This window comes from Motacilla alba, chromosome 2, assembly GCF_015832195.1.
Source record: "Motacilla alba alba isolate MOTALB_02 chromosome 2, Motacilla_alba_V1.0_pri, whole genome shotgun sequence".
Taxonomy (NCBI): Eukaryota; Metazoa; Chordata; class Aves; order Passeriformes; family Motacillidae; genus Motacilla; species Motacilla alba.
The window spans coordinates 152,126,301-152,153,796 of NC_052017.1; the positions used below are offsets into that span (position 1 = coordinate 152,126,301).

General features: G+C 50.7%; 1 protein-coding gene across 7 annotated transcripts; it reads left to right on the forward strand.

The window, feature by feature from the left end:
• Positions 1–822: 822 nt before the first annotated feature.
• Positions 823–27,487, forward strand: FAM83H (family with sequence similarity 83 member H). 7 transcript variants are annotated; one of them, XM_038129139.1, is made up of 7 exons: positions 823–1,653; positions 2,445–2,628; positions 5,257–5,383; positions 18,704–19,164; positions 20,531–20,695; positions 20,998–21,122; positions 23,259–27,487. In XM_038129139.1, the coding sequence occupies exons 4-7, from the start codon at positions 18,718–18,720 to the stop codon at positions 25,909–25,911; spliced, it is 3,390 nt and encodes a 1,129-aa protein (XP_037985067.1). In that variant the 5' UTR covers positions 823–1,653; positions 2,445–2,628; positions 5,257–5,383; positions 18,704–18,717; the 3' UTR covers positions 25,912–27,487. The 7 variants fall into 7 exon arrangements, with proteins under 7 accessions (XP_037985067.1, XP_037985066.1, XP_037985064.1 ...); XM_038129138.1 differs by lacking the exon at positions 5,257–5,383 and having other exon boundaries at positions 823–1,075; positions 1,503–1,653; XM_038129136.1 differs by lacking the exon at positions 5,257–5,383 and having other exon boundaries at positions 823–1,075; positions 1,515–1,653.
• Positions 27,488–27,496: the final 9 nt, after the last annotated feature.

Consider the following 27,496-nt stretch of genomic DNA (forward strand, 5'->3'; position numbering starts at 1 on the left):
TGAGGGGAGGGTGGCATTGCTGGTCCTTCTCTGCACTTCCCCCATACAGAAGAGTCTGGAATAACTGGGATTCTGCTCAAGAACTGCCTGCCCTCAGGCAGGAGGGGCTGTCCTGGAAGCTGCAAACCACAGCGAATTCACCTGTTTGTCACTCTGGCCTTGAACACCCAGGATAACCGGAGGCTGGGGAATGCTGATCCCCAGCCTTGCCCACGAGCCACCAGCTGCTCCTGGAGACCAGCAGCTGCAGGAGATGGAGCTCTGCTCGTAGCTCAGTGCCGCTTTGGTCCTGCTAGGTGCAAGTTTGGTTGATTCTGTGTTTCAGTCACCATCAGTGACACACCTGGAGCACCAGCAGAGCCGCAGCCCTGCAGGACCTGCCACGGCACAGCTCCCACTGCCCCGCCGCCGTTTGCTCCCATCTCCGGGCCCTGGGCAAGGCCTCTCCCCGGCTCGGGCTCGGCTGTCCCGGTGCCTCCCATCTCCGTGTGCACCGCCCGTGCTGCGGGCGAACCGCAGCTCCCCGGGGGGCAGAGAGGGACCGGCGGCTCCGGCCCGGCCGCGTCTGGCCCAACAACGGCGGCTGCGGGTCTGCCACCGGGCCGGGCCGGGCCGGGAGCAGCGGCGGTACCGGCGGGGATGGAATGGGATGGGATGATGGGATGGGACGGGACGGGAGCAGCGGAGGTACCGGCGGGGATGGGATGGGATAACGAGATGGGCCGGGATGGGATGGGATAATGGGATAATGGGATAATGGGATAATGGGACGGGACAGGAGCAGCGGAGGTACCGGCGGGGATGGGATGGGATAACGGGCTGGGCCGGGCCGGGATGGGATAATGGGATGGGATAATGGGACGGGACAGGAGCAGCGGGGGCGCGGCCCTGCCCCGTGCCGCGGTCACGTGACGCCGCGCGCTGCCGCTCCCGGTGACGCCGCGGTGACGCGACAGCGGAGGGCCCGGGCCGAGCCCGGTGAGGGCCGAGCGGAGCCCGGGAGAGGATCCTGGAGCGGGGAGTGAACGGCTCCGGGAGCGGCTCAGGGCCCGCGCTGCTCGCCGCCTGTGAAAAGGTGCAGTTCTGTGCCTGCAGAAACCATGGACCTGCAGTTGTGCTGATCCTCATTTATTTAGTAACCCTAAAGCAGCATTTAGATCAGGAGCCGCTGTGCAGCGAGGCCGTTTCCCCTCAGGGAGGCCGGAGCAGGCACACAGAGCCCCTGACTGCCCGGCCGTGTGCCCGCTCTGCGCTCCCGCAGCTCTGTGGGTGAGTCTCGGAGTCACGGGGAGCGGAGCTGACGGGACCCACGGGCGCCATCGAGCCCGGCTCCCGGCCCTGCGCAGGGCCAGCCCCAACGTGTGCCAAACAGGATTTAGTGGCCGAACACCTCTTGGTGCTGTGACCGCTGCTCTGCGGAGCCCATCCCAGTGCTCAGCCACCCTCTGGGGGCCCAGCCTTTTTCTGATATCCAGCCTAACTCTCGCCTGACACAACTCCAGCCATTCCCGCAGGTCCTGTCCCTGGTGACCACAGAGATCAGTGTCTGCACCTCGTCCCCTCACAAGGAAGGTTCAAACTGCGACCAGTCTGGACTGGGAATTAAAATGTGTCTCCTGTGACTACTGAAGACAGAGACTCTGCCAGTGCAGGGTGAGCTCTGGTTCTGGATATCCTTGTTCCTGAGGGGGAGTGGGGACTGGCCCAGCCAAGCCGGTCTGGATTTTCTCTTACTCAGGTCATACTGGATGTTCTGAATCCCCCTGTCTGCACGGGGGACCCTCCAGTGGGGTGGTGGTTAAGGCCAGGTGACCTGGTCCCAGGGACCTTCCTTCCTTAGGTCAAGGACCCTTCCTGGGTTTTGCCCAGAAGGAAAGGACAGCCATCAGGGCTGAGCACTGGGAAACAACAAAACAGCAAACCCTCACAACAGCTTTCTGCCCCGGTACCAAACAGTGCTGCTGTATAAATACAATACTGATTCTTCACAGATGATTCCCCATCAGTCCCTTTAATTGAAGGCAGTTTTCTTTAAAAAAGCAAACAACTTATAACAGTGAAATTGTGCAAGACCACATTTCTGTTCCCATGCCCAGGGTTCCATGCAGATGTTGGTTCTGCTTGTTAGAATAATGGGGGATTTCTCCACATTAAAGAAGTCACTGAGAAGAACTAGAGAGGGATGACTTCTGCAACCACTAAAAAGACTTTCCCAATTCTGTCAGCACAGCAGGGGTGGGAATTGCATTAGGGACCTGTGAGATGAGTGACCAAGCCTGCGGTCACTGCAGAAAAATCAGCTCAGTGCCAGTCAGTGCCTGGGACTCCTGAAACTGAGCTGGCATAAAAACAGGCAGATCATGTTAAACAGCTTCAGAGCAGACAGATAAAGGGCAAAAGCAAAGCTGCACTTAACCCAGATAATCTGATATGTACACATGCAGAGCCTGAGCAGATCAAACCCAGAGCGGCAGCTGGGATGAGTCACCCCTGTGGAGTCAAGGGGAAGATTCACCTCCTTCTCCACTATCAAAGAGCCCGTGGATCTGCACTGCTGGAGAAGCGGCTCTGGAATGAGTTCCTGCTCTCCAGCTTACCTTGTCTGTGCTCGTGGTGCCTCTGGGGCAGGTAATGTGTCTGTTCCTCACACCCTGTCCGTGATCTCAGTGGCCAGCGGCTCACTGGTGGATGGAGCCAGGGGCCACGTGGTAATCACAGAATCCTGGGATGTTTTGGGTGGGAAGGGACCTCAAAGCCCATCTAATCCCACCCCCTGCCATGGCAGGGACACCTTCCACTGTCCCAGGCTGCTCCCAGCCTGGCCTTGGGCACTGCCAGGGATCCAGGGGCAGCCACAGCTGCTCTGGGCACCCTGTGCCAGGGCCTCACACCCTCACAGGGGAGAACTTCCTCCCAGTATCCCATCTAACCCTGCCAGAAGCCAAGCTCCCATCAGGTCAGGTTTCCAGGATTTCAGTTTTAAAATAATGGAATCACAGAATCATTACAGTCACAACAGACCTGTGAGAGCACCAAGACCAAGCGCCAGCCCAGCACCACCACCATGTTCACCACTAAACCATGTGCTTGAGTGCCATCTCCCCATGTGTTCTGAATTCTGTGGCACTTGAGGACACAAACTTGAGCAATCCCCTCTTGAGCAGTGCTGAGACCCCTCACAGTGCTCCTGTTCAGGCTGTTGCCAAAACTGAGGGCTGGAGCAGTACCCCAGCATGACCTGACCGACACACATGGGCTGTGTTGGTTCCTGGGGAGAACAGTGCAGCAGAGCTCTCCCTGCTGCTGCCCCCTGCTCAGGGTGTTCTCCCTGCTCCTGCCCCCTGCTCAGGGTGTTCTCCCACCTGCTCAGGGTGTTCTCCCTGCTGCCCCCTGCTCAGGGTGTTCTCCCACCTGCTCAGGGTGTTCTCCCTGCTACCCCTGCTCAGGGTGTTCTCTCTGCTGCTGCCCCCTGCTCAGGGTGTTCTCCCACCTGCTCAGGGTGTTCTCCCTGCTACCCCTGCTCAGGGTGTTCTCTCTGCTGCTGCCCCCTGCTCAGGGTGTTCTCCCAGCTGTTCAGGGTGTTCTCCCTGCTGCCCCCCTGCTCAGGGTGTTCTCCCTGCTCCCCGCCTGTTCAGGGTGTTCTCCCCCCTGCTCAGGCTGTTCCCTGCCTGCTCTGCTGGCTCTGAGAGCTGCAGTCCCAGCAGAAGCAGCTACCACAATCTGGAATTAGGTCTCACCTCATTCCACACGCTTTGTTTTACCCCGTGTGGTTAATCCAGACATCATCGATCTGGGACACGAGTGTCCCTTGTTTGAAGGCCGTTGGCAGAGGGAGCCTGGTGAGACACTGGTGACAAACAGTAATTACCCAGCTGGGATTACTGCACTAATCCAGTGTAACAATGCAAACACATTGTAATTCATGAAAACCAACCAAACACCACTTACACATGTACATTGCATTTACGGGGAGAGAAGATTCTCTAAAATAACCAATATTATCTTGGAAATAATACAAGAAGATAAACACAACCAATATTCAGAATAGAAAAGCAGCAAAACTTTATTACTAATTCCCAAGTGGAAGGATAAGGCCTTTTTATTCCATGAGAAATAGCTTTAAAATCAGCAATTCCAGGTAATATTCACTCTGGAGTGCAAAAGAAATTGGCTCAGGAGAACTCAAACCTACTCCAATAAAATGTTGGTGACGTGTTTGTGTATACAGCAGTAGTGAAACTGAAAGTAAAAGCATCCTGTTTGATACTCAGATTTGAAAGTTAGTTTTGAAAAGCTGGAACAGAAAAGGTCCACCAATACCATTTAAGTGATGGGGAAAAGAGAAAATGAGAGGTTTAAAATATTTTCTATTTAATATTGAGAAGATTGAAAGGTGATAATTGTATTTACATTACTGAGAAGTACTTTACTCAAATACAGGTTATGAGACTTAATGAATTAGATTAAACTGGTGTGAGATAAAGGCTGAAACAAAAGTGCAGGGGGTAGTTCTGACCACAAGCTCTGGGAAGGCCAGTGTGTTTTCACTGGGATTTAATAACATCTTGGAATAACTCACACTTGCTGGCTGATAGAATCTAAAAGCCAAAGTTCACAAAGATTTTAAGTTCCTTTATGGATAATTCCAGACTCTTACTACAAGTCATCATTATTTAAGGATAAAAGGTTTGTAAAACCACACACTGAAACCTTGCAGAAAAAGTAATTAAACAGTTTAAACCTTACTTTCTGAGGGATTTCACCAATTGATATTTCAGTATCTTACAGGGAAAAGCTCCAAACTCATATTGAAACTGGCTTTCCTTACAGGAGGGATTGGTTCAGCTCGTTCTGAATCACAGCTTCAGACAGGGGCACTGCTTATCCAATCTAAGTTTATATCTGAGATACCAGATAGATGGTGTAGCTCCGTTGTATCCAGTGGGGTCCAGCTATAGTTCATCTTTTTGGCCTGGAAGGTCTGCATTTGCCCCGTGTACATAGTGGCATCATTCCAAGGTGTCTGGGATGGCTGGTGCTGATACAGCCACCTCTGCAGCAGTCACCAGTGTTCAGTCTGATAGGTCCTGCCTTAAACAGCCATATCATAACCATGACACTTCCAGCAACGCCATCATTATGGGGGTCTCAAAACAGATCCTCTGCAGTTTCCTGCGACAGAAGAGGGATTATATCAAAGATGTAAACAAAGACAACACTACATTCCATTAGAGAGCAGAAGTGTTCTGTCCACAGAAGAGAAGACAAGCAGTTGATGAATCGTCACCTCGATTCCAGTGACTGAAGGGGCTCCAAGAGATCTGGACTTTAGACAAGGGCCTGGAGTGACAGGACAGAAGGGAATGGATTCCCACTGCCAGAGGTGAGTTTAGTTCAGATGTTGGGAAGAAATCCTTCCTTGTAAGGGTGGTGAAGCCCTGGCAGTGTGTGCCCAGAGAAGCTGTGGCTGCCCCATCCCTGGAAGTGTCCCAGGCCAGGCTGGACACGGCTTGGAGCAGCCTGGGATAGTGGAAGGTGTCCATGGCAGGGAGGTGGAACTGGATGAGGTGTAAGGTCCCTTCAACCCAATCCATTCCGTGATTCAATGATCACTGAGTCCAATTGCTCCCCCAGCACTCCCAGGACTAGCACTAGCCCATGTGCCCAGGTGCCACATTCACACCACTGTTCAGTCTCCTCAGGGATGGGGCTGGGCAGCCGTGCCAGGGCTGGACAGCCCTTTCCAGGAGGAATTTTCCAAATATCCCACCCAAACCTCTTTGGTGCAGCTTGAGGCCATGACCTCTCATCCTGTCATTTATTAACTGGGAGCAGAGCCTGACCCCCGCCTGGCTCTACCCTCCTGTTGTGGAGTTGTAGAGAGCGAGAAGGTCCCTCCTGAACCCGTTTTCTCCAGGCTGAGCCCCCAGCTCCCTCAGCCCGGTGCTGCAGACTCTTCCGCAGCTCGGTTCCCTCCTTGGACGCGCTCAGTGTCGATTCCGTGAGGAGCCCGAACCTGTCCCCGCGCTGCAGACCCCCAGCCGTGCCCGGCCCGGGGCGCTCGGCCTCCGTCCCTCCCTCACGCCGGGACCCCTCAGCCTCCCTCGCCCCGCCTGAGTCAGCGCCGGCCCGGCCCTCACGGCGGCGGCGGCCGGGCGGGACGAGCTGGGACACGAAAGGTGGAACAGGCGCTGCCACGCCCGGGGCTGCGGGGAATCTCGCTTAACCCTTCCCTGCCTGCGGGGCCCCGGCTGCGGGAGCGGGGACGGTGATGGGGGTAGACAGGAGGCCACGGCTGTCTCCTCGGAGCCCCTTCCCCAGCACCCCCGGGGCCACGGTCCCGCCGCAGGGGACAGGGCGCTGCCCCCGGCCCCTCCTGTTCCACGGTGCCGCTGCCCAGGAGCTGCTGCTCGTCTGTCCCCAGCCGGCCCAGAGCACCAGGAGTGCCCGAGGAACCCAAATCCCCCTTCCTGGGAGCCGCAGGGCCACGACCGCGCTGGGGCCAGCGCCCGGGGGCCCTGCCCAGGGCTGGGGACTGGGGGCCGGGGGCTGGGCTGGGGTCCGTGTCACGGGCCGGGACAGGGCCGGGGCTGCGGCGAGCCCTGCCCCGCTGCCAGTCCCGAGCTGGTCTGACAGGCTCGGGGCAGACGGAAGGGAGAGGCCTCCGGCGGCTCAGGAATGCGCAGCCCTTATCTCTGGCTCTCTGCGCGCCTGGGGAGGGAACAGCTCTCCGGAGTTTGCCTTTCTCTCGCTCTTACTCACCCCCGCTCTGCCCTGGGTGGAGCCTCGCTCGCCTGGCTCCCAGGTGAATCAGGTTGCAGGCACGTCCAAGTGAGCAGACAGTGACCCACCACCTGCCCCAGCTCACCTGGGAAGGTAGAGAAGGGTGGAGACCTAGTGGGTACCTGCATGGCCGCCTGAGCCAGAGAGCGACCCACTACCTACCCACCACCTGCCCGGCTGCCCTGGTAAGGTAGGAGAAGGGCAGGTACCTCTTGGGGTACCTGTATGGCTGCCTGAGGTGGAGGGCAAGGGGTGGGGAGGGCCTGCCCTGCTCCTCTGCTTTGGACTGAGCATCTGGGACAGGGAATTCCATAGGCAGGAGGTTGCTGCTTCTATGCGGGAAGGCTCCAGTGGCAGGAGCTCCCAGTCACGCCATGATGGCGGGAAGGGAGAAAGACAGAAGGAGATGAGAGAGGCAAGGGGGGTGAGAGAATGTCCCAGTGCTGGCAGCAGGGACATGGGAAAGGAATGGACCCAGAACGTCCCAGTACAGGCAGCAGGGATTGGAGATGGTGAGGGAAGGGACCTGGAATGTCCCAGCTGTGTCGGGGATGGCAAGGGAAGGGACCCTTCTGTCCTCAGATCAAAATTGCTTATCGAATACTTCACACAGTTGTGTCTGTTCCCCTTTGAGAAATCCCTCAGGAGTGGATATTCCCAAACTCAGCCTCATTCTTTGAGAAGAGTCTTGCAGCCTGATTGAGCTCCCCCTAACAAAGCCCAAGCCAGTCTCCTGTTTGGACCAGGAAGGCTGTAGGGATGTATGGTCAGGAGATTGGGACACAGGGGATGTGCTGTGAGGGCCGAGGTCTACGGTGGGCAAGGAGCTGGGAAGCAGCTCCCGAGGCCCCTGCATTCCTCACACAGGGATTGGGTGTGCACTGAGTGCTGACACGGCCCACGAGCCCTGGCACAGCCGTGCACGTACAGGCAGGAGCATGGACAGATGCGTGTGGACAGGCGTGCACAGGCACACGGGCTAGCACTTGCTGAGTTTTCCATAGGTGTGAGCCTGACAGACCTCAGGATTGTGAGTGAGGACAGGAAGGGGATGGTTCCGTGTTGCTCACTCTAAATTGGCCAGGGTCAATAGGGGTCAATTGTGGATCTTGCCTGGCCTGAGGATTGGGTTCTCCCTCTAGAACAGTTAGAAAGGGAAGAGGCACCTGTGAAGGAACAGAAGTACTGATCACATCCTTCTGCTGCTGAAAACATCTGATTTGTGGAAGCTGCAATAAGCTCAGCTGCAAGAGAGGCCAAAAATAGGTCAGTAACAGCAAACTACCCCAAACCGGAGCAGTGACAGTGGCAGCAGGGCTAAGCACCGGTTCCCAGTTCGCTGTTCAGATGTTCTCCCTGGATCAGAAGGCAGGAGAGCACAGTGTGTCCCAACCCCATTAAATGGACACATGGGAGCTGCATTTTAGGGAGAAAAAGTTGTTTTCATTTTGTTTTCATTTCACTCCTATTTACCTGAGGGACTTTATGGTTGCATTTGAGAGGTAAAAAGAGAGTTGGATTTGCTGTGACCTGGCAATAGGAGTATTCTGAGGGGGGAAAGAAGTCTTGGTCTTCATATGGTTTACAGGAAATTGCATGCCAAAGGAAAAAGTTGTTGTTCCCCTGTCCCTGGAAGGTTCAAGACTGGAATGGGGCTGGGAGCAACCTGGTCTATTGGAAGGTATTCCTGCCCATGGCAGGGGGGTGAAACAAGATGGGTTTGAAGGTTCTTTCCAACTCTAACCAGTCTCTGATTCTGAGGTTCTGTAACTGTGGAAATGTCTGTGTGCTTGTGTCAGAGCAGGGTTGTGGCTCAGGACAGATCACCCATGTTCTAGACATAATTTTTCTGGCAACCAAAACTTTCCAGGCAATGGAAATTCACCTCCAAACCCTGCAGGATTGGAATTCTTTGCATTTTACAGTTACATGGGACACGTCTGGACTGCTTATTAGGCCCCATGTGCTGGATTTTTGTAGTCTTAATGAGGAAGAGGAGATTGATGAGTGCATTTCTAAAATCAGTGTGTGGGGGAAGTAAAAGTCGAGTGCAGCACATGGTTCTCCCCCAAATTAGACCTTACACTGATTGTCCTTTTTCTTTAAGTTCTCCGTTTTAGACTTCCTTATACTTGCTACCTTTTGAATAAAAACCCAGGGGAAGGGATTAGCTGCGGGATAGCGAGTGTGACATGAGCATGGCTGTCGTAGATGTGGCACTGGGACGTGGGTTAGTGGTGGCCTTGGCAGTGCTGGGAGTTGGACTCGAGGGTCTCGGGGGCTTTTCCAATCCAAAGGATTCCATGGTGATTCAGATAATCTGCTAAGAGATGCCTTTTGCCTGCAGGATGACATTTCATTTCCAGCTGCTGTAAACATCAGGTTTTGTGCTGGTGACTCCCAACAGCTCAGATTTCCCTGTCCATTCTGTACCCTTGCTGCATGGGACAGTTAAGGCTGACAGGTTCACATGCTGCCACTGTGGGACACGTTGACAAGTGTCTCAGTAACCACTTCACAAAACAAATTACAACAAGTAATTCTTCTGCCACTTTTCCCTTCCTCTGGCCTGCAGAAAGATCCCCTGGATATTCCAAATGTCTGGCCACTTTCTGATTCTCCAGCAAAGAATGTTCTGAGGGATCCCTTGCCCTAGTAAGCAGAGATGAGAGTCCAGTGGGTTTTGGAGACCAGGCACCAGTTCTACTCTGCCACATGCCTGCAGCATTCAGGGCATTCACTGCTCACCTGAGACACAGAAAGTGTTCTTGGAGCCGTTTATCAGGGTCAGATGCCACAGGTATAAACACAAAAAGTGCAGCTGCCATCTCTGGAAACTCAGTGAAAAGTTGATTAATTGAAGCAATTTGTCATCTGATGGCCAGAACTCCTGCAGTGAAACTCCCAGCAGCAGGCAGAGGTACTGTCTGTTTTTTTAATGATGACTGAGATCCACGTAAGGCCATCCAGAGTGAAGAATGGGGTGACATTCTCTCAGATGATTAACATGGAGTGATCAGCTATTCAGATGCCCAAAGGAGAAGGTCTGGGAGCATTATATGGCATTGTAATAGGAATAACAAATTCCAGCCAGAAATTCTGACAGTAACCCAGGCTTTGAGCCTACTGCCTGAAGAGGACATTGAGAAGGAGAACATGGTAATACTCAGTAGGAAATGCAGAGAGAAGAATGGAAAGAGAAAAAATAAGATACAGGACTTGGCAGAGGCAGTTGTAGCTAGAAAAAAAGTGCCTAGTGCAGGTTATTTGCCATATTTGCCTGTCCTGTTGTGAGGAATGTGCCTGAGCCCTGCTTGGTGAGAAGAGCAGTTCATGGGAAGGTGTCAGCATCCATTGTCATGCAGCCATGGAATGGTTTGGGTTAGAAGGGACCTTCAAGACCATCTCCTCCAAGACCATCTCCTTCAAGACCATCTCCTCCCCCTGCCCTGGACACCTTACACTTAGCCCAGGGTGCTCCAAGCCTCATCCAGCCTGGCCTGGGACACTTCCAGGGATGGGGCAGCCACAGCTTCTCTGGGCAGCTTCTTCTTTGCCCCAGCTCTTGTACTATTCCATGTTCTGACCGAAGTAGGAAATTCTGGGCTACACTTCAAACTATGGATCCTGCACCCCTGTAAGACTGGCAGGATCCTTTTCAGGAGAAGTCCAGCCCTTGGGACAGAAAATGAGCACATGCAGAAGCAGCTTCTGGAGAGGACAAGCATGTCCTGCTGTTCATACAGGTTCTTCCTCTGCAGCAAGATCAGAAGGCACTGGCTTGTCCTTCCATCACACAGTGCAGAATTAAAAACCCCACACCTTAAACCATGTTCGAGGAGACAGGTCCCTTCCCAGATCATTTACCAAGTACAACATTTTCTTGAGAGCAAGCTAACACTTTCCATGTCTCATTGTCACCATGTCTGCTCCAGTCATTTTCCCTCAGGCATTGCTGTCCTCTCCTAAACCCAACCCTCCCAGAACATCAGCAGTTTGTTTGCATAAGATCTTTCCTATTTTTTTGAGGCCAGATACTTTCTTTTAAAGAATTGATTTGTAAACTTTGTGTATAGAGCCATTTTGGAAACATTTTTTTCACAGCCCACCCTAAGAGATGTCAGTGATGCCACTGAATGTGGTGTACAGGCCAGGTGAGGCCCATCACAAGCATCAAAAGTGCCTTGATTCATTTCTTGCCCATAGTTCGGAAGTCCTTCGAGTGTTGATAGCAAAGACGGGTTTGTGGCTGGCTGTGCAGAGTGTGGCTAAAGAACAGTCTGTCTGTGCTGCCTTTCTCTTCTTGGTGCTGTCTAGGGCAGTGAGAAGGTGAGGTGGTTGAGCCGAGGAACTTTTGAGTACCTGGTTGAGCCCAGGCACTTGCACGCAAGGGGTCTGGGGAACAGCTTGGGTCTTCCCAGCCCTTTGCAGGCTCTGGGATCCAGCCCTGCTTCCTTGCAGGCAGTTCCTTCCTGGGTGCTCCAGGCAGCCTCGGCTCCTGGGAGTGTCCCAAAGCAGCGGAGCAGGTCCAGCCAGGGAAGGGATCACCTGAGCGAGGCAGCCTGGGAACTGGCTGTGCAGGCAGAACACGTAACAACAAGCACTGGAGTCAGCACAGGGAGGCAGATGGAGCCAGCCCCAGGTGCTGAGGCATCAGCAGAGCTGGCACCAGGCACAGCAGATGAGAGACAAAGGGAGCACTGAGCCGGTTCCCTTTTGCTTAGACTGGGCAAACACGGTCCAGCGCCTTGATTCACACCTGGCACAAAGGCTCTGGAGAAAGGCAGGTCCTTTTATTTATTATTTTAATCTGTAGGGCTTTGTCGTGATCACAGCATGTCTGAATCTGTGATTTCCTGCTGCTCTGTTAGGAAAAAACAGTGAAAGTCTGTTGAAATGGAACATAATATGGACAGGCACCAAATGCTGCCCACGTCAACAGGTCTATGCTTTTCCCAGTTTTTGCTCCTACAATGAATCCAGAGGTAAAGGGAAAGTTTTTACCTCCAGCTTCTTCTGTCAGCCACTTTTCCTTACATTAAATATTCCATGTGGTTGAGTGTTTTTCAGTGTGGAGGAATCTGCAGGCTGTGATCACATCTGACTCTTGCCTTTATTAAGGGGGTCTGACAGCTCTAGGGAATCTCAAAACCAAATGCATGTGACAGGTATCACAGCCAGTAAAATCACTCTCATTTATACCAGTGGGAACAGAGGCAGATCTCAGGCCAAGCGGAAGGGAAATTTCCCTCGGAAACTCCCTCCTTGGTCATAGCATAGGGATGGCTGAGACCTGCCTGCTCCTTCCTTTCCACCTGTTCCTCCCCTCCTGATGGTCTTTTGGCCATGGAGGGGAGTGACTCCACTGGGACTCCCCATGCACAGCTGCAGCAGCAGCCACAGCTGCAGCAGCAGCAGTGCAGCGTCTTTGGCACAGCCCAGGCAGACGGGCGGAGCAGACCTGGATCCTGCTTCTCCTCAGCCCATTCCATCAGCCTTCATCTCCCACTTGTTGGGTTTCCAGCAAGCTGCTTCGTGCTCTCCTATATCCACTGCCCCCGAGCATGGGAGGAGTTGCTGCAAACAGCCACAGAGCTGCCTTCTGTTCTCCTGCAGCTTCCTCCTGCCAAAGCCAGCCACCGGCCCAGATCGTGTGCGGAGGAGAGTGCCAGCAGTACTCATACCACCTTCTTTCTGTGGGCTTCTTGGGTCTTCCTGTGCAGGGCCAGGGGTTTGGCTTGGTGGCCCTTGTGTGTCCCCTCCAGCTCAGGAGATTCTGTGGTTCTTTCCACACTGTTCTGTGTACCTGTCTGTGCTCGTGCTTGTCCCAGCCGTTGCATTAGGAGAAGGATTTCTTGGGGGGAAATGAAATTTTGCAGGTTTGGTTCTAAAGGTTCTGATAATGAGTGGTGATACTTCTAAATGTATGGACATAATTTCCTAGAATGATCACTTAGGATAGCAGAGAAGTGCACGAAATGCCAAATAATAGTAACAGACCTCTAGAATGTCTGTCTGAAGAAGTAACACTGTGACATGTAAGCGCGGGCTGGAATCCTGCTGCTCTGGAGCCAGGCTGGGACAGCTGGGACTGTTCAGCCTGGAGAAGAGAAAGCTCTGGCGATGCCTCAGAGCCCCTTCCAGTGCCTAAAGGGGCTCCAGGAGAGCTGGAGGGGGACTTTGGACAAGGCCCTGGAGTGACAGGACGAGAGGGAATGGCTTCCCACTACCAAAGGACAGGGTTTAGATGGGATATTAGGAAGGAATCATGGAATGTTTTGGGTCAGAAGTACCTTAAATCTCATCCAGTCCCCCACCCCTGCCATGGGTGGGGACACCTTCCACTATCCCAGGCTGCTCCAAGCCCCATCCAGCCTGGCTTTGAATGCTGCCAGGGATGGGGCAGCCTGCGCCAGGGCCTGGCCACCCTCACAGGGAGGAGTATGTCCCCAGTATCTGAGTCATCCTCCTGTCAAAGCTGCCTCCCATCCTCTAGGTAAATTCTGGTATAAAGCACTGACAGTTGCAAGCAGGATCTTGTCAGGATGGATTGTGTGAGGGGGAATCTCAGAGTTAAAACAGTTGAGGTCTGAGCACTGAGGCTTTAGCAGGCTGATTTGTTAATGTCTGGGAGAAAAATTAAGAGAATATTTGGCCAAACATGAGCCTGTCTGTTAGAAGATGAATTCTATTTCATGTTTCTTGGGTATTATCTGTAAGGGGGTGCAGATAGGCGCATTGTACATAAGCATTGGGTCACTGATCCTGGAGGAGGAACCCTGGTTCTGAATAAAGCTCAACAGGTGTGACACCTGCCGTGCAGAGACCCACAGCCTCCTTGGCAGCAGCTGGAGGCCAGGCCAGGTCCCTTCGGGCATCCCGGGTGACATGGAGAGCCTGTGTGTGAGCACCTCAATTGCTGCCCTGGCTATGGCTTGTTTGCACTTTATTTATAGTGACTTTCCCAAGGCCTAAGGGCTCGATGATGGGGAGAAGTAGATTTCTCCCCTTGCTGCCTAATTTACCTTCTGGAATTTTTCTTTCCTTGAAGCACCAGGGGCTTGGCTGCAGGATCAGTAGGGATGTTGCCAGTGTGCTCAGTGGTCTGAAGAACCTCTCAGGTCCTGTTATCAGTGTTTTCTGCTCAAAACATCCAGCTTCAAACAATTGCTGGAATTTTTTCCCAGGTCATATTGTCAGGATGTAGCAGGATTCATTTCCTTTCCTGTCCAATGCTGGGGCAGTTCTCTCCCACTCTTCCTGGGAAGCTTTTCCTGGTAAAATTGTGGCTATTGAAGGTGTGGAGGACATTGGTGATGTGCTTGAGCTTTCCTCTTCCCTTCTGGAGGTGCACTGCAGGGTTTTTGGACTAGGGGACTTCAGGGCCTTAGTTTTCCCATATTGTCATGGGAATGGAAGGAGGGATGTTCAGGGTTCCCTCTGGCTGAACACATCTCACAGCTGCTCACAGCTGCAGGTGCTGGGTTGGCATGAGCTCCTGTCCTCCTGTACCCACTGACAGTTCAGGGACTGAGCTGTAACTGCACACAGAATATCTTGTTACCCAGTATAAAAACATATTTTGTTACCCATTATAAAGACCCCCAAGCAAATTGCCACACCTTATTCTTTTTAGCATTCTCATTTCTTCCTTAAATCCTCATTACTCATGTCAGAAGATTTTGTAAACTGGGAACAGCAATTAAAATAAAATGAAATTCCTAATTAAATAAAATAAACAAGCATGCAAGTTGGTAAAACTCTCTATTAATCAGTAGTTACAGGCTGAAAATCTACATTTGGGGTATTTTCAGTTTGTGGCTTGGTTTCTTTGACAGTTTTGATGGTTCAGAATTCCAGAAATACAACATTTGTCTTTTTCTGGGGTGAAAGAAGATGCAGGAAATAGATCTGCAGGTGAAGTTCAAACAAGGAGCCAACCCCTGCTTGGAGTCACAGAATCACAGAGTAAGCTGAGTTGGAAGAGGCCACACATCGAGTCCAGCTGCTGGCCCTGCACAGGACCACCCCCAGGAGTCCCACCCTGTGCCTGAGAGTGTTGTCCAAATGCTTTTTGAACTCTGCCAGGGAACCTGTTCCAGTGCCCAACCACTCTCTGGAGGGAAAAGCTTTCTTTAATTTCCAGCCTCACCCTCCCCTGATCCAGCTGCAGCTGCTCCCTCGGGCTCTGTCACTGGTCACCCCAGAGAGGAGATCGGAGTCTGCTCCTCCTCTTCCTCTCACGAGGAAGCTGTGGAGTGCACTGATGTCTCCCCTCAGTCTCCTGCAGGTTGTTTTAGGTGCTCCTGATCAAGGAGAATCCAGGCCCCAGCGAAGAAGAGAGCTGGTAACTCTAATAACTGATGTGTCCAGGCTCCTGTCTCTCTGAGGGGAAACCTGACCTTGTGCTCCCTGAACTCTGATGAAAAGGCACCAAGGCTTAAAGCATAGAATGCCCTACAAAATACATGGAATACACAGTTCTGGAGTAAAAAACAGCAGGGCAATGTGGCACAGTAATCCATCTCCTATTTCCTGAGGCATGTGATCTGCTCCTCCACCAAATCCAGCTTTGCACTGGGATAATGGACACACTTGGAATGGAGCAAGACTAGTTAAGAGAGAAGTGAAAAGGTAGGAGATTAAAAGCCAGTTCTGTCTTAGAAACCTCCCTCTGGCACGCAAATATCAGTCAGAAGTGGCATGTGATTGCTTGCATCTGATTTGGAGAGGAATTGTTTTCCAAATAGTGGATGGTTTGATCCAGAACTGGAGAACTGGCCTGGCAGTCAGCAGCTTCGTGATGCCAAATCTGACCCAGGGCCTCAGAGCTCTGCCAGCTGCAAACAGGTCATCCCAGGGGCTGGAACAGTGCAAAACAAAATTATAAAAATCCATGAACTAAGTGCAGAATCCATCTGAAGTCAGCAAGATGGGCTGTAGCAGGAGAAATTTTATTTATTCTTTGACCTGAACTCAGCTCACACCCACCAAAGTGACAAAAGGTCATAAATATCCTTTGGGGTTCCAGGTACTTTCTTCCCTTCTGCTTTACCTGACAGGGAAGGATTTTGGAAGATAAATAAATACCCAGAATTTTGTGTGTGTGTGTGTGTGTGTGTAGCTATTTATTTATTTATTTATTTACATACTTACTTATATGCATAAACCAGCGTTTTTCATGCAAACTGAGAATTAATCAACATGGTGTTTTCATTGTTGCAACCCAGGGAATTAAAGGATTCCAACAATTTATGGCATAATGGAAGCACAGGATGGTTTGGGTTGGAAGGGACTTGTCTTGTTCCACCCTGTGCGAGGAGACCTTTCACCAGACCAGGGGGCTCCAGGCCATGGAACACGTGAAGAGCTGGGGCAGACACCCTTGGGGCACAAACACAACTTCTGGGTTTTATTTCACAGTTATGAGCCATGGGTCTTTTCCAGGCCCCTTCAAAATCCCCTGCAGGCTCCCCCTGATCATCCCTGATCATCCAGACCAGCAGCCCCCCACCACTGCTGGGTTCAGGAATACCAGGACACCCCTAGCTCCGTGTCTTCTGTGTCTATGTTCTCCCAGTGTCTCAGGGAAGCCTGTGAGGAGCAGTTTGCTTTCACATCAAATTTACCTCTTCACTGGTGCCATTTTCCCTGCTTATTCACAAATGTACTCAGTGCTACTTGGGGAGCTCAGATGACTCCTCACTGTAAACTCTGGGAGCAGAGCCTGACCTCCACCTTGCTGCACCCTGCTGCCAGGGAGCTGCAGAGCAATGAGAGCTCTCCCAGATCAGCCCAGCTGAACACAGGGGTTTCCTGGTATCCCTCTGAACCTGCCACCTGCAAGGTTCATCTTCTGTCCTTTTGGTCCTTGTGCTGGCAGCAGAGATGCCCTGGTCACCGTTTGTAGATGTCTCCTCTAGCCTGAGGAATCAGAGTTCAGGCATAAGCCTGCATTTTTGGGAGTTGAGGAATAAAATACCATATCCCCAGACAACTCCAGCTGCGAGTTCCTCCTGAACCTGTGTAGTGCTGCTGTTTTCTGTGGGCCTGCCCACTAACAGTCAGTGTTGCCTGATGCTTATTTAAAGCTCAGTCTTCTCCCTCTTCATTTATAACTGTAGTGAAATTATATTAATCAATATAAAATTGCTTTGCCACTTCAGCAGCATAACCTTTGCTGTTTTGATTGCCCAGCAGTAGCAGCGGGTTCTTCTGATAGTTCTTCCTTTTAATGCTGGACTTGGTCCTTTGTCTCTCACACTCCCATCTCTGAGCACTGTGAGCAGTTTGCTGTGGGACCTCTGTCCCCTTCTTGGGTAATGTATGAATGAGTTGGATATGTTGTTCTTCTGTCCAAGATTGATGGAATGTGGGAGCAAGTCCTTAAAATGACACTGCTGAAATAGTTAAAAGCAGGAACATTGGTGACTTGAGCATCCTAAAATCACAGAATCCCAGGATGGTCTGAGTGGGAAAGAACCTTAAAGCCCATTTTGTTCCACACCCCTGCAATGGGCAGGGGCACCTTCCACCAGAGATACATACTGGAGTGCTGTGTACTTTCTTCTCTTACACAGAGAAAATAAGACAGAATTAGAGTGGGAAGATAAATGCAGACAATTCAGACTGTATAGGCAGCTGCACGTGAGAACTATAGAGATGAGTATCTGTTGCAGTACCTCACATATGGAGCTGTTGGATTTTCTTATCCTTACGTTAAGACTATAATTTTTCCTATTGTATCATGCAGCTTTACAGGAGTTCCAGTTTGGAGCAGGAGTAATTTGTGGGAGGTTGAGGCAGGAGTAACACAGCACTACTGTGTGCTGGGCAGGTGGTTGGGTAAGAACTTGAAACTGGTTTATCCTTACAGCTCCTAACGAGTGATAGTCTGAGTGTGAGGTTTTATCTTCTCCCAGTCCATGGCAGTCCCTCCTGTTTTGGGAGCAGATGTGTTGGATGGCAGTGGCAGCAGCGACCCTCACCTCCTGTGCTCACTCAGTAACGCCACTCAGCAGGAGTCACCCACTATTTTGGGGATCAGGAGGAAGTCTCTGCTGGCACCTCAGTGGTGGGGTGCAGGAAAAGAACATTCCAGCACTGACATTAGTTCAGTGTCTAAAGCCAAAGTGCTTTGAGCATTTTGTGGATCAGTCAGATATTACTGTTGTGATACAACAAACTTTTCTGTCAAATATGAGTTAAAATCAGATTTGTCTCTAGTCTCAAATAATTGTCCTCTATAGACAGTTTCCAAATATTGCATGTGAGCCCCTTTCAGCTCTGTTTTTTCTTAACATGAGGAGACTGAAGAAGTGATCACATCCCTTGTTTTTTATTTCTTCGTTCATCTCATGGATGCTCCTCTGCCTTCTGACTGTGTTACACCAGCAGGACACCCCTGCACCCACACATCACCTGCTTCTGTTCATGTGCTGAGGTGGTGTAAGGGTCCAGAGGGTGCCCTTGTGTTCAGGCAGGTGCTTTTGGTGTAGGGCCACATTACACATAGTAAATAACTTCTGTAGCATTTGGAAATTAATTTTAATGGGGTGTAGATAATAACCACCTACAGCTTTGCTCTTGACTTTTAAACAAACGATAAATTGAAGCTTAGCAACCAGCAGCCTAAAAGAGAAAGTTGATCATTTTGTTGGATGCTTTGGCCTTGCTTATCCCAGGGCTGCCTGGCTGATTTGTTCCATATTTTGGCCCAAAACAGTTAACTGTGTGAAGGTAATGGTTAAGTGACTCACACCTTTGCCTAATTTTAGGCTGCCATGCCTTTGGATTGAACTTTCTCCAGCATTGCTCCATATTCTTTTAATCTGTGCCTTTGCTCCCTGAGGAGGATGTGTTGGATGTGTTGCTGTCATGACACTGCTGTATCTCATGGATGTTCTTTGTTTCCCTCCAGCTCTCCCTCCCCTGATGGCTCGTCGATCCCAAAGCTCCTCACAGGGGGACAACCCCCTGGACCCCAACTACCTTCCCCCCCACTACAAGGAGTACTACCGCCTGGCCCTGGATGTGCTCACAGAGGAGGGCAAGGAGAGCTACCAGCGCTTCCTGGCCGAGGAGGCGGCCCCTGATTTCCTCTGTGGCTCCGAGGTGGATCACATAATCCAGAACCTCCAGAAGCCCCAGTATGCCCACCAGGAGGGCAGCACGGACACAGCGGGGGACAATGACATGGACGGATCCTCCGGGACTTACTGGCCCATGAACTCAGATCTGGCCGTTCCTGAGCTTGACCTGGGCTGGCCAATGGTCTTTGGCTTCAGGGGAACAGAGGTGACAACGCTGGTGCAGCCACCCCCGCCAGACAACCCCAGCATTAAGGAGGAGGCTCGCAGGATGATTCGAGCAGCTCAGCAGGTGAGACAGGGAGAGTCCAGCTAGAGTGGAGGTAAAACCACACATGTGCCAGAGAAGCAGCAGGATAGAGAACCACAGTGCAGTGGTTTGGGTCAGAGGGACCTTAAAGCTCATCCAGTTCCACCCCCCTGCCATGGGGATGGACACCTTCCACTAGCCCAGGTTGCTCCAAGCCCTGTCCAACCTGGTCTTGGACACTTTCAGGAATGGGGCAGCTAGAGCTGCTCAGGGCATGCTGTACCAGGGCCTTATCCCCCTCACAGGGAACAATTTCTTCCCAATATCTCATCTCACTCTGCCCTCTGGCAGTGTAAAGCCACTCCCCTTGTTTTGTCACTCCAGGCCCTTGTCCAAAGTTCCTCCTGAGCTCTCAGAGCCTCTTTAGGCACTGGAAGGGGCTGTAAGGTTTTCCTGGAGCCTTCTCTTCTCCAGGCTGAGCAACATGAGGTCCTCTGCTAATTCCCTGAACTTTGCCTCTAGAACCTGACAGAGGAGCAGGATGATTCAAATCCACCGTTGAGTGCACCAAAGCTTGTCTCGGCTCTGCTGTCATGGCACTGTGTCCTAGGCCTTGCTAAAACACACCAAGAGTTCACAGAATCCCAAAACATTAGAGATTGGAAGGGGCCTCTAGAGGGTCCTGTCCACCCCCCGCTCAGAGGAGGTCAGTTAGAGAGGGTCACTCAGGATGTGTCCTTGAGTGTCTACAAGGGTGGAGACTAAACCTTTCTGGACAGCCTGTTCCCGTGTTGATGGTCTCCTTACAGTCCCAGAGGCTTTTCTGTAACTGAACTGTAATTTCCTGTGTTTCAGTTTGTCCTTGTCCTCTCCCTGGGCACCACTGAGAAGAGTTTTACTCCTTCCTTGTGCCCTTTCCATCAAGTATTTACACTCAAGAGAGCTGGGAAGGACAGGAAGGTAGACCCGTGAAGCTGCTTCCCATAAAATCAGCACATGGATGCAGCTGAGTAATGGCTGCCTGAATGCTGGCCAGGAAGTTACCTAAAAATGGCACGGGGATGTTGGAGGGGGGGGACCGTACATACTCCATACACCATCCAGTGTGATTACATGGCCAAAAAATTCATGGAATTATTGGATTGATGAGTCAGGAGACACGCAGGGAGGTTTCCCCTCACAGAAAGCAAAACCATGTTCATACACAGAACATGCACCTTCCTGGACAGAAATTCTCCTTCCAGTTCGGGGCCCACAGTGCTTAACGGGACCTTTAATTGGGACGTTTCCTTTTCAAAAGGAAGCTGAGGTGGGGACAGTGCAGCTTTGGGGTGTGAGAAGCTGGGATACACAGTTGGTCAGGGCATGAGGAGCACAGTGGCTCATGTGTCCTGCGTCCCTTCCCCAGGTGGTGGCCATCGTGATGGACGTTTTCACCGATGTGGATCTGCTGTTTGAGGTGCTGGATGCTGCTTCTCGCCGGGTGCCTGTCTACATCCTGCTGGATGAAATGAACTCCCAGCTCTTCCTCGACACAGCTGCCAAGTGCAGAGTCAACCTGAACTATGTGGAGGTGAGCAAAGACCTGCCCTACCTGATTGGTGTCCTGAGGGGGTGTGTCCTGCCACACAGAGGGCCAGTATGGCAGGAGACACCTGAGAAGGAGGAGAACCTGGTGAAAGATGAGTGTGAAGAAAGTGAGGAGAGCTGGCATGACGGGGAGAGGGCTGGAGATGTACTGAGAAAGGGGTTTGTACATCGGTGTGTGCAGGCAGAACCACTGGAGCTGGATCCCAGTGGGGGTGGATGGAGGTTAGAAGAAGGCAGGGGATGGAATGAGGGTCCCATCTGAGTCAGTGCCTTTCTGGTTTGCAGTTCCTGAGGGTGAGGACAGTGTCTGGCCCAACCTACTACTGCCGCACAGGGATGTCCTTCAAGGGGCACCTGAAGGAGAAGTTCCTGCTGGTGGACTGCATGGTGGTGCTGAGTGGCAACTACAGGTGAGGAACCCTGTCCAGCTCAGAGAGACTCAGGTGCTTTGTGCACAGGCTGGCTGCAGAGGAGCTCAGCTCCCATCTGATTCCCAGGGAGAATTTGCCATAGCATAAGGAGTCTAAGATTTGCATCTTAGCCTGGACTAAATGAACTTTGACCTCCACTCACAGAATCATCAAATCACAGCATGGTTTGTGTGGGAAGGGACTTTAAAGCTCATCTTGTTCCACCCTGTCCTAGGGCACACCCCCACAACCCCACATGGGCAGGGACACCTTCCACTAGCCCAGGCTGCTCCCAGCCCCATGCAGCCTGGCCTTGGACACTTCCAGATATGGGGCAGCCACAGCTTCTCTGGGCAACAGAGAGGTGGGTAGATTTAGTGGTGGGTGGTTTTCGTTAGGATTGAGATCAGCCATTAACACATTACCATCCTTTTGGGAATAACAATCTTACCAGCTAAGGCATTCATTTCTGGCAGAATAAATGTTTTTAGTGAGTTGCAGTAGAAGAATTTCTCCTTCACATATTAAAAGGGTGATGGGATAAACACCTATCATGCTCTGAGAATGTAATAATAGAATCACAGAATGGTTTGGGTTGGACAGACCCTAAAGCTCATACAGTTTCTCCCCATGCTGTTGGCAGGGAAACCTTCTAGGCCAGGTTGATCGAAGCCTACCATGAGTTGCTTCTCATGGTGGAAGTTAAGCAAATAGAATTAAGGGTATTTAAAAACACAGTATATGAAGAAAAATTTGTAAGAATCTGATTAAAGTGCACATTCCATGATAATAAGATTTCACTTTGTTTTTTTTCCCTGATGTTTGAAAATAATTACTCAGTTTTGATGCTGTACCTAACAATTAACTGTTCCAATTGGATAATTTCTTGTTTATGAGAGCATCAAGTAAATTGTTCAGGACTACTTCTGCCACACTCCCATGTGCTTTGGGCTTTCCAATATTGTATCATTTCTGAAAGTTGTGGAAGTGTTCAAGATGAGGCTCAACAAGGCTTGGAGCAGCCTGAGCTAGTGGGAGGTGTCTCTGCACATGGCAGGGGGGTGAAACAAGATGTGATGGTCCCTTCCAACCCAAACCAGTCTGGGATTCTGAGACACAGGCCGGTGAATTGGTAAAGCAGCATTCTGGTACTTCCACATGGATATCAGGGACAAAAGTTTTGCTCACTGAAGGACACTGAGTAGCAATTTTTTGGGAAAAATACTCCATTTTGCAGGTTAGGTAGATACACCAACTGAAGAAGGCCTTGAGATCAGACAACCCCAAACCAAGCTTCCTTCACATTAAGAATTAAAAAATCTGTGGGGAAAAAAAAAAAAAAAAAAAAGAAAGAAGACAGTAATTCTAAGGGTTTTGGTTAAGCCCAGCAGGCAGCCAGGCCTCACAAAGGTGTCCCTCATGATTCCCAGCTGGATGTGGTGGAGAACTGTAAAGGTGAGAGCACTCCTGGGTTGTGATACAGTTTTAACAGCTGCAGAAAACCTGCACACACAGGCAAGGCAAAGTAAGGGATCCCTTCCCTGCTTCCCATCGCTCAGCAGACAGTGAAAAAAAAGCAGAGCTGACTTGGAAAGATGAACGCCTTAACAGTGAACATCCCCCTTCCCCATTTCCAGCCCAGCTCCTTCTGTTCAGTCCCCTCAAACTGTTTGGGTGGAAGGGCTGTGCCACCGCAGGAGTAAGATCTTGGGTTTGTCTTTTCGGAGGTTCCTGCTGGCACACTTCCCAGCCTTTGGGGTCCCCCTGACTGGTGTCACCTGCCAGGTGCTGAGGGGACACACTGCCTGTTGTCCAGGTCATTACTGACAGTGCTAAAGACAAGGATTATCATCAGCTCACTCTTGGTGACATGACTCACTGGCTTTTTAGAACACAAATCATTTATTGCCTTGTAAAATTCTCTGCAAAGATGTGATCCCAAATCAATCAAGCTTTGGAACAATCAGTCAAGGTTTGGAACAGTCATGTGTAACACGTAGCTGCAGGGGAATTGTCTGCCATTATTTTGCCCTATTTCTGCACAACCAGAAAATTTAGAATTTGCTTCAGGTGAGCAAATGTTTTAATGAAAACAGGTACAGCTGAGTTACTCCATCACTTCTGTTCTCTCTTCAGTTTCATGTGGTCCTTTGAGAAGATTCACAGGAGCATTGCACACATCTTCCAGGGTGAGCTGGTGGCCAGCTTTGATGAAGAATTCCGCATTTTGTTTGCACAGTCAGAACCTCTGGTTCCTCCAGCCAACGTCCTGGCAAAGGCAGAGAACACGTTCGCCATGGCTCCCTTTGGCAATAACATGCCTTTTTTCCCCAAGAAAGGCCCCCTGATGTTCCAGAGGGACGAGAGTCTCTTCCCCTCCTTCATGGACCGGGTGGATCCGGACAGGTACTTCCTGTCCAATTTCCGGCGGGACGACATGCTGCGGCACACGGTGGAGGGGTCGGCCCTGCGGATGTACAAAAAGGTGGAAATGGAGAATTCCCAGATGGATCCCGTCAGGGGCTTCCTCCGTTCCAAGCAGCTGGAGCTGGACGCTTTTAAGAGACACAGTTTTGCAGAAGGAACGTTTGAAAATTTTGCTTCTGCCAAGCAGTACACCCGGCAGATGTTCATGAACAACATGGACGAGTTCAAAATCCAATCCAGTCATTTCCAGAAGGACCAGTTCTACCAGTACCAGTTTGAACATCCCCATCTTCCTGGCAGACCTCAGGGATTCTTTGAGAGGATTCGAGGGGGGAGGCCGGGATTCAATGAACTGGAAGACTATGGAGAGGGACCCCGATACCCTGAACTGGAGCCCAGTTTCCCACAGGAGGGTTTCCCCCCACTGCGGCTGGATTACGTGCCCTCAAATTCTTCCAGGGAGGTGAGACACGGCTCCGACCAGCTGAACCCTGCGGGCAATGGCCCCATGGGAATGATGTTACGGAGGCAGAACATAGGACAGAAATTCATTTGCCAGACTTCTCCCACGCAGAAGCAGAGCCTGGAGCAGCGCCTGTTCCTACAGGACAAGGATGAAGAGCAGGATGACGACAAGAACACGCAGGAAAACAGAACAGGGTTACGGAACTGGAGGATTTCTTCGTACCTCAGTGCATACCAGTCTGAACCAGATGAAGGGCTCCCGATGCCGATGGAGTCCGAGGCGTATAACGATGCTCTTGGGGATCCCCTCACAAAGCACCCCACTGACCTTGTCCCGGCCTTCAAACCCCCCCCGCCCTTCAATAGCAAGCCACTGGGAATTGACAGTGCCAAGGAATCTGCAGATTCTGATAGAGCAGGTGAAGAAACCTCGATCATGAAACCAGATGCCTTCAGGTCCAGGATAAATCCCTTGATCCAGAGGAGCTCCAGGCTCAGGTCCTCTCTGATTTTCAGTGCTGCCAAATTAGATCAGCCCAACACCACAATAGAAAAGGTGCAGATGATCCAAAAAGAGCAAATGTCCAGTGAGTTAACAAAGGACAATGAAACCATCAAGACAGCTGCCTCCTCCAAAGTGGCTGAGCTGCTGGAGAAGTACAAAGCCGTGGGCAAGGACATGGAACGGGGCACGGTCACCCACACCAAAGCTGTTTCGGGTTACCTACAGGAGGAATCTCAGAATACGGAGAAGAAATGTACCAAATCTGTGCAGTATAAGATTCTGGAGAGCAGGGTGCTGGACTCCAAAGACTCCTGCAGTACTTACAAAATGCATGGAGAGTTGGACAGAGCATTTGGAATGGCCTCATCCACCCCCCAGCTTGGGGATGCATTGAGTAAAGATCCCCTGGCACATCTTAGCACTAAGGTGGACAAGCTGTCATCCCGGTTTTACCCCATCGAGAACAAACTTCCTCTTCCAGAGAAGGAGAGCCTGATATTTGTCGGAGACACTCAAAAATTGGCTCTTCCAGAGAAGAAGGACAGAGTGACCTTCAGAGAAGACTCTCCAAAATTAGTCAACACAGAAATGAAGAAACCACAGGTGAGGACGAGTACTACGTCCTCAGTTCTAGAAAGCCTGTCTAGAAGTCAAGGGTCTGACAGCTCTCTCAACAAATCTGAGGAAGACTGTTCAAAACAAGAGCAAAATCCCATGGAGTTTTTAAGAAAAGGGTCACTACGGCTGAAGCAGCTTTTGAACCCAAAAGGTGAAAAGAAATTGGAGGAGGAACCTGCTTCTGAGAGTGGGAAATGTGACAAGCAGGCAGTGGTGCTCAAACGCTCGTCCATAGGGGACTGCCAGGAAGCAATGGAGGAAGAAAAACCCCACAAATTTGCAGCACCACTCCCTGCCAAGAGCAGCCAGACAACGCAAGGGAGGTTCCCATCCTCCACAGCCAACATCCTGTACAGCAGCAACCTGCGTGACGACACCAAAGTGATCCTGGAGCAGATCTCTGCCAACAGCCAGAAGAACAGAGCTGAGCTGGCCAAGCAGCTGCCATCCACCAGCAACCCTGACCTCTCCAGGTCGACCACAAGCTTGGAAAGAAAAGGGGAAAAGGAGAAAAGCTGCAACATCCACAGGTCTGAGAGCTTTGGGAGCCAGAAACGGAACCTGCAGCGGCAGCCGTCAGAGGACAGAGACACCCTCCTGAAGAAGATGGAGAACATGCGGAAGGAGAAGCGAGTCTACAGCAGGTTTGAGGTGTTCTGCAAGAAGGATGAGCACACGAGTCCCAGTGAAGAGGAATATGACACAGATGCCAAAGACAAGAAAATGGGAAAATTCATGCCCAAAATCCTGGGGACCTTCAAGACCAAAAAATGATCCTAGAAATCCTATTTAATTCCGCTTAATCACTGACTGTCACAGGGAAATGAGGAAGAAACTTGTCTATGATGGCTACAAACTCCAATGGCAATGCTCTTCTTGATTAGTGAGCAGAAATGTATCCAGCATGAGCCTCCCATGGCACAGTTTGCTCAATAAAGTCAGGTGGTATCAAACAACCTTATCACAGTATGTTCCAAATAAAACAATTAAAATGCCAACATGGTTAAAAAACAAGTCTCTGTTACTGTACAAAACTAAGTGATAGTCTCTGTTAAACCCAAGGAATATTTTCAGCAGACAAAACCATTCAGATTTCAGAAAAAAAAAATGAAAACCAGAAAATTCAGTACTTGAGTTTGGGCCAGGAAAGATAAACACATACAGACGCACACAAAGGTATTAACTGGAAAAATTATTTAAAGCTCAGTGTGTTCTCAGGTGCAGTTACACTTTTTCTGTATCTCACAATGAATCAGACACAGGAGGTGCCTTTTTGAAGGTTTACATACAAAAAAATAGTTGTAATCAATGTTTTGGCCTAATCTGTGGTTCTGATCTTCTCCAACTTTTGTGTTTACCAGTTCCTGATCCTGTGGGGTTTGGTTTGTTCCCTTGTGTAAAGGGAATTACCTGCTTTAGGGCTGAGCTCAGAGAAGCTGCTGAGGTGCTATTGATGGAGAAGGGCTTGGTTTTAGGAGGCCTTTTCAGGTGAGTCTGAGTTTAAATAAGCACCCAAAGTCATGCCTTGGCCAAGCAGTGACTTCCTTGAGAGTGTAACTGCAGTTCATGAGGTGACGGGTCTGGAGCAGCTGACAGAGCTGGGGGGAATAACAATCATTCATCACAGGTGGAGTAAAACCTCAGGGACAGAGACAAGAGCTTCAAGTTAATGAGGAAAATGTATCCAAAATCATCACTGAAACAGGAATATAAAGTTTCCTGTAGTCCCACTGTAGACTGGCAACACCTTTACAATGTCTTAGCAATAGTATCTTGTGAAACTTTGCTTTCTGAAAGCAAAACCAATAAAAATGACCAATTATTCATTGAAGAAGACAGCCCTACCAATAGGCAGTTTCCCTCTCAACACAGCAAATGCTGCTTGAAAGACAAAGATTTTCTGCAGTGCAATATAAAGGATTTATTATTACAATATTACATACTAGAGAAGCTGTTAATTATTATAGAAGAACCCACCTGTATTTCAAATGTTTTTCTACTTGATTTTAACAAACCCAGACTATAATGAATTCTGTTCATCTAGCCTAGAACAGTCATAGAAATTAGTGAAGGGCTGTAAGATTATCTGTGAAGAGTTAGGTCTTCATGGTCTTCAGAGAACAGTTACCTGTTCTGCTCAAAAATATCCACCATTTAGGCAGACTGCTGAAGAATCCTGGAATGGGTTGGAAAGGACCTTTTAAAGGTCACTCAGTCCCAACCCCTGCCTACCATGGCAGAGACACCTTCCACTGTCCCAGGCTTCTCCAAGCCCTGTCCAACCTGGCCTTGGACAGTTCCAAGGACGAGGCAGCCACAGTTTCTCTGGGCTCCCTGTGCCAGGGCCTCCCCACCCTCA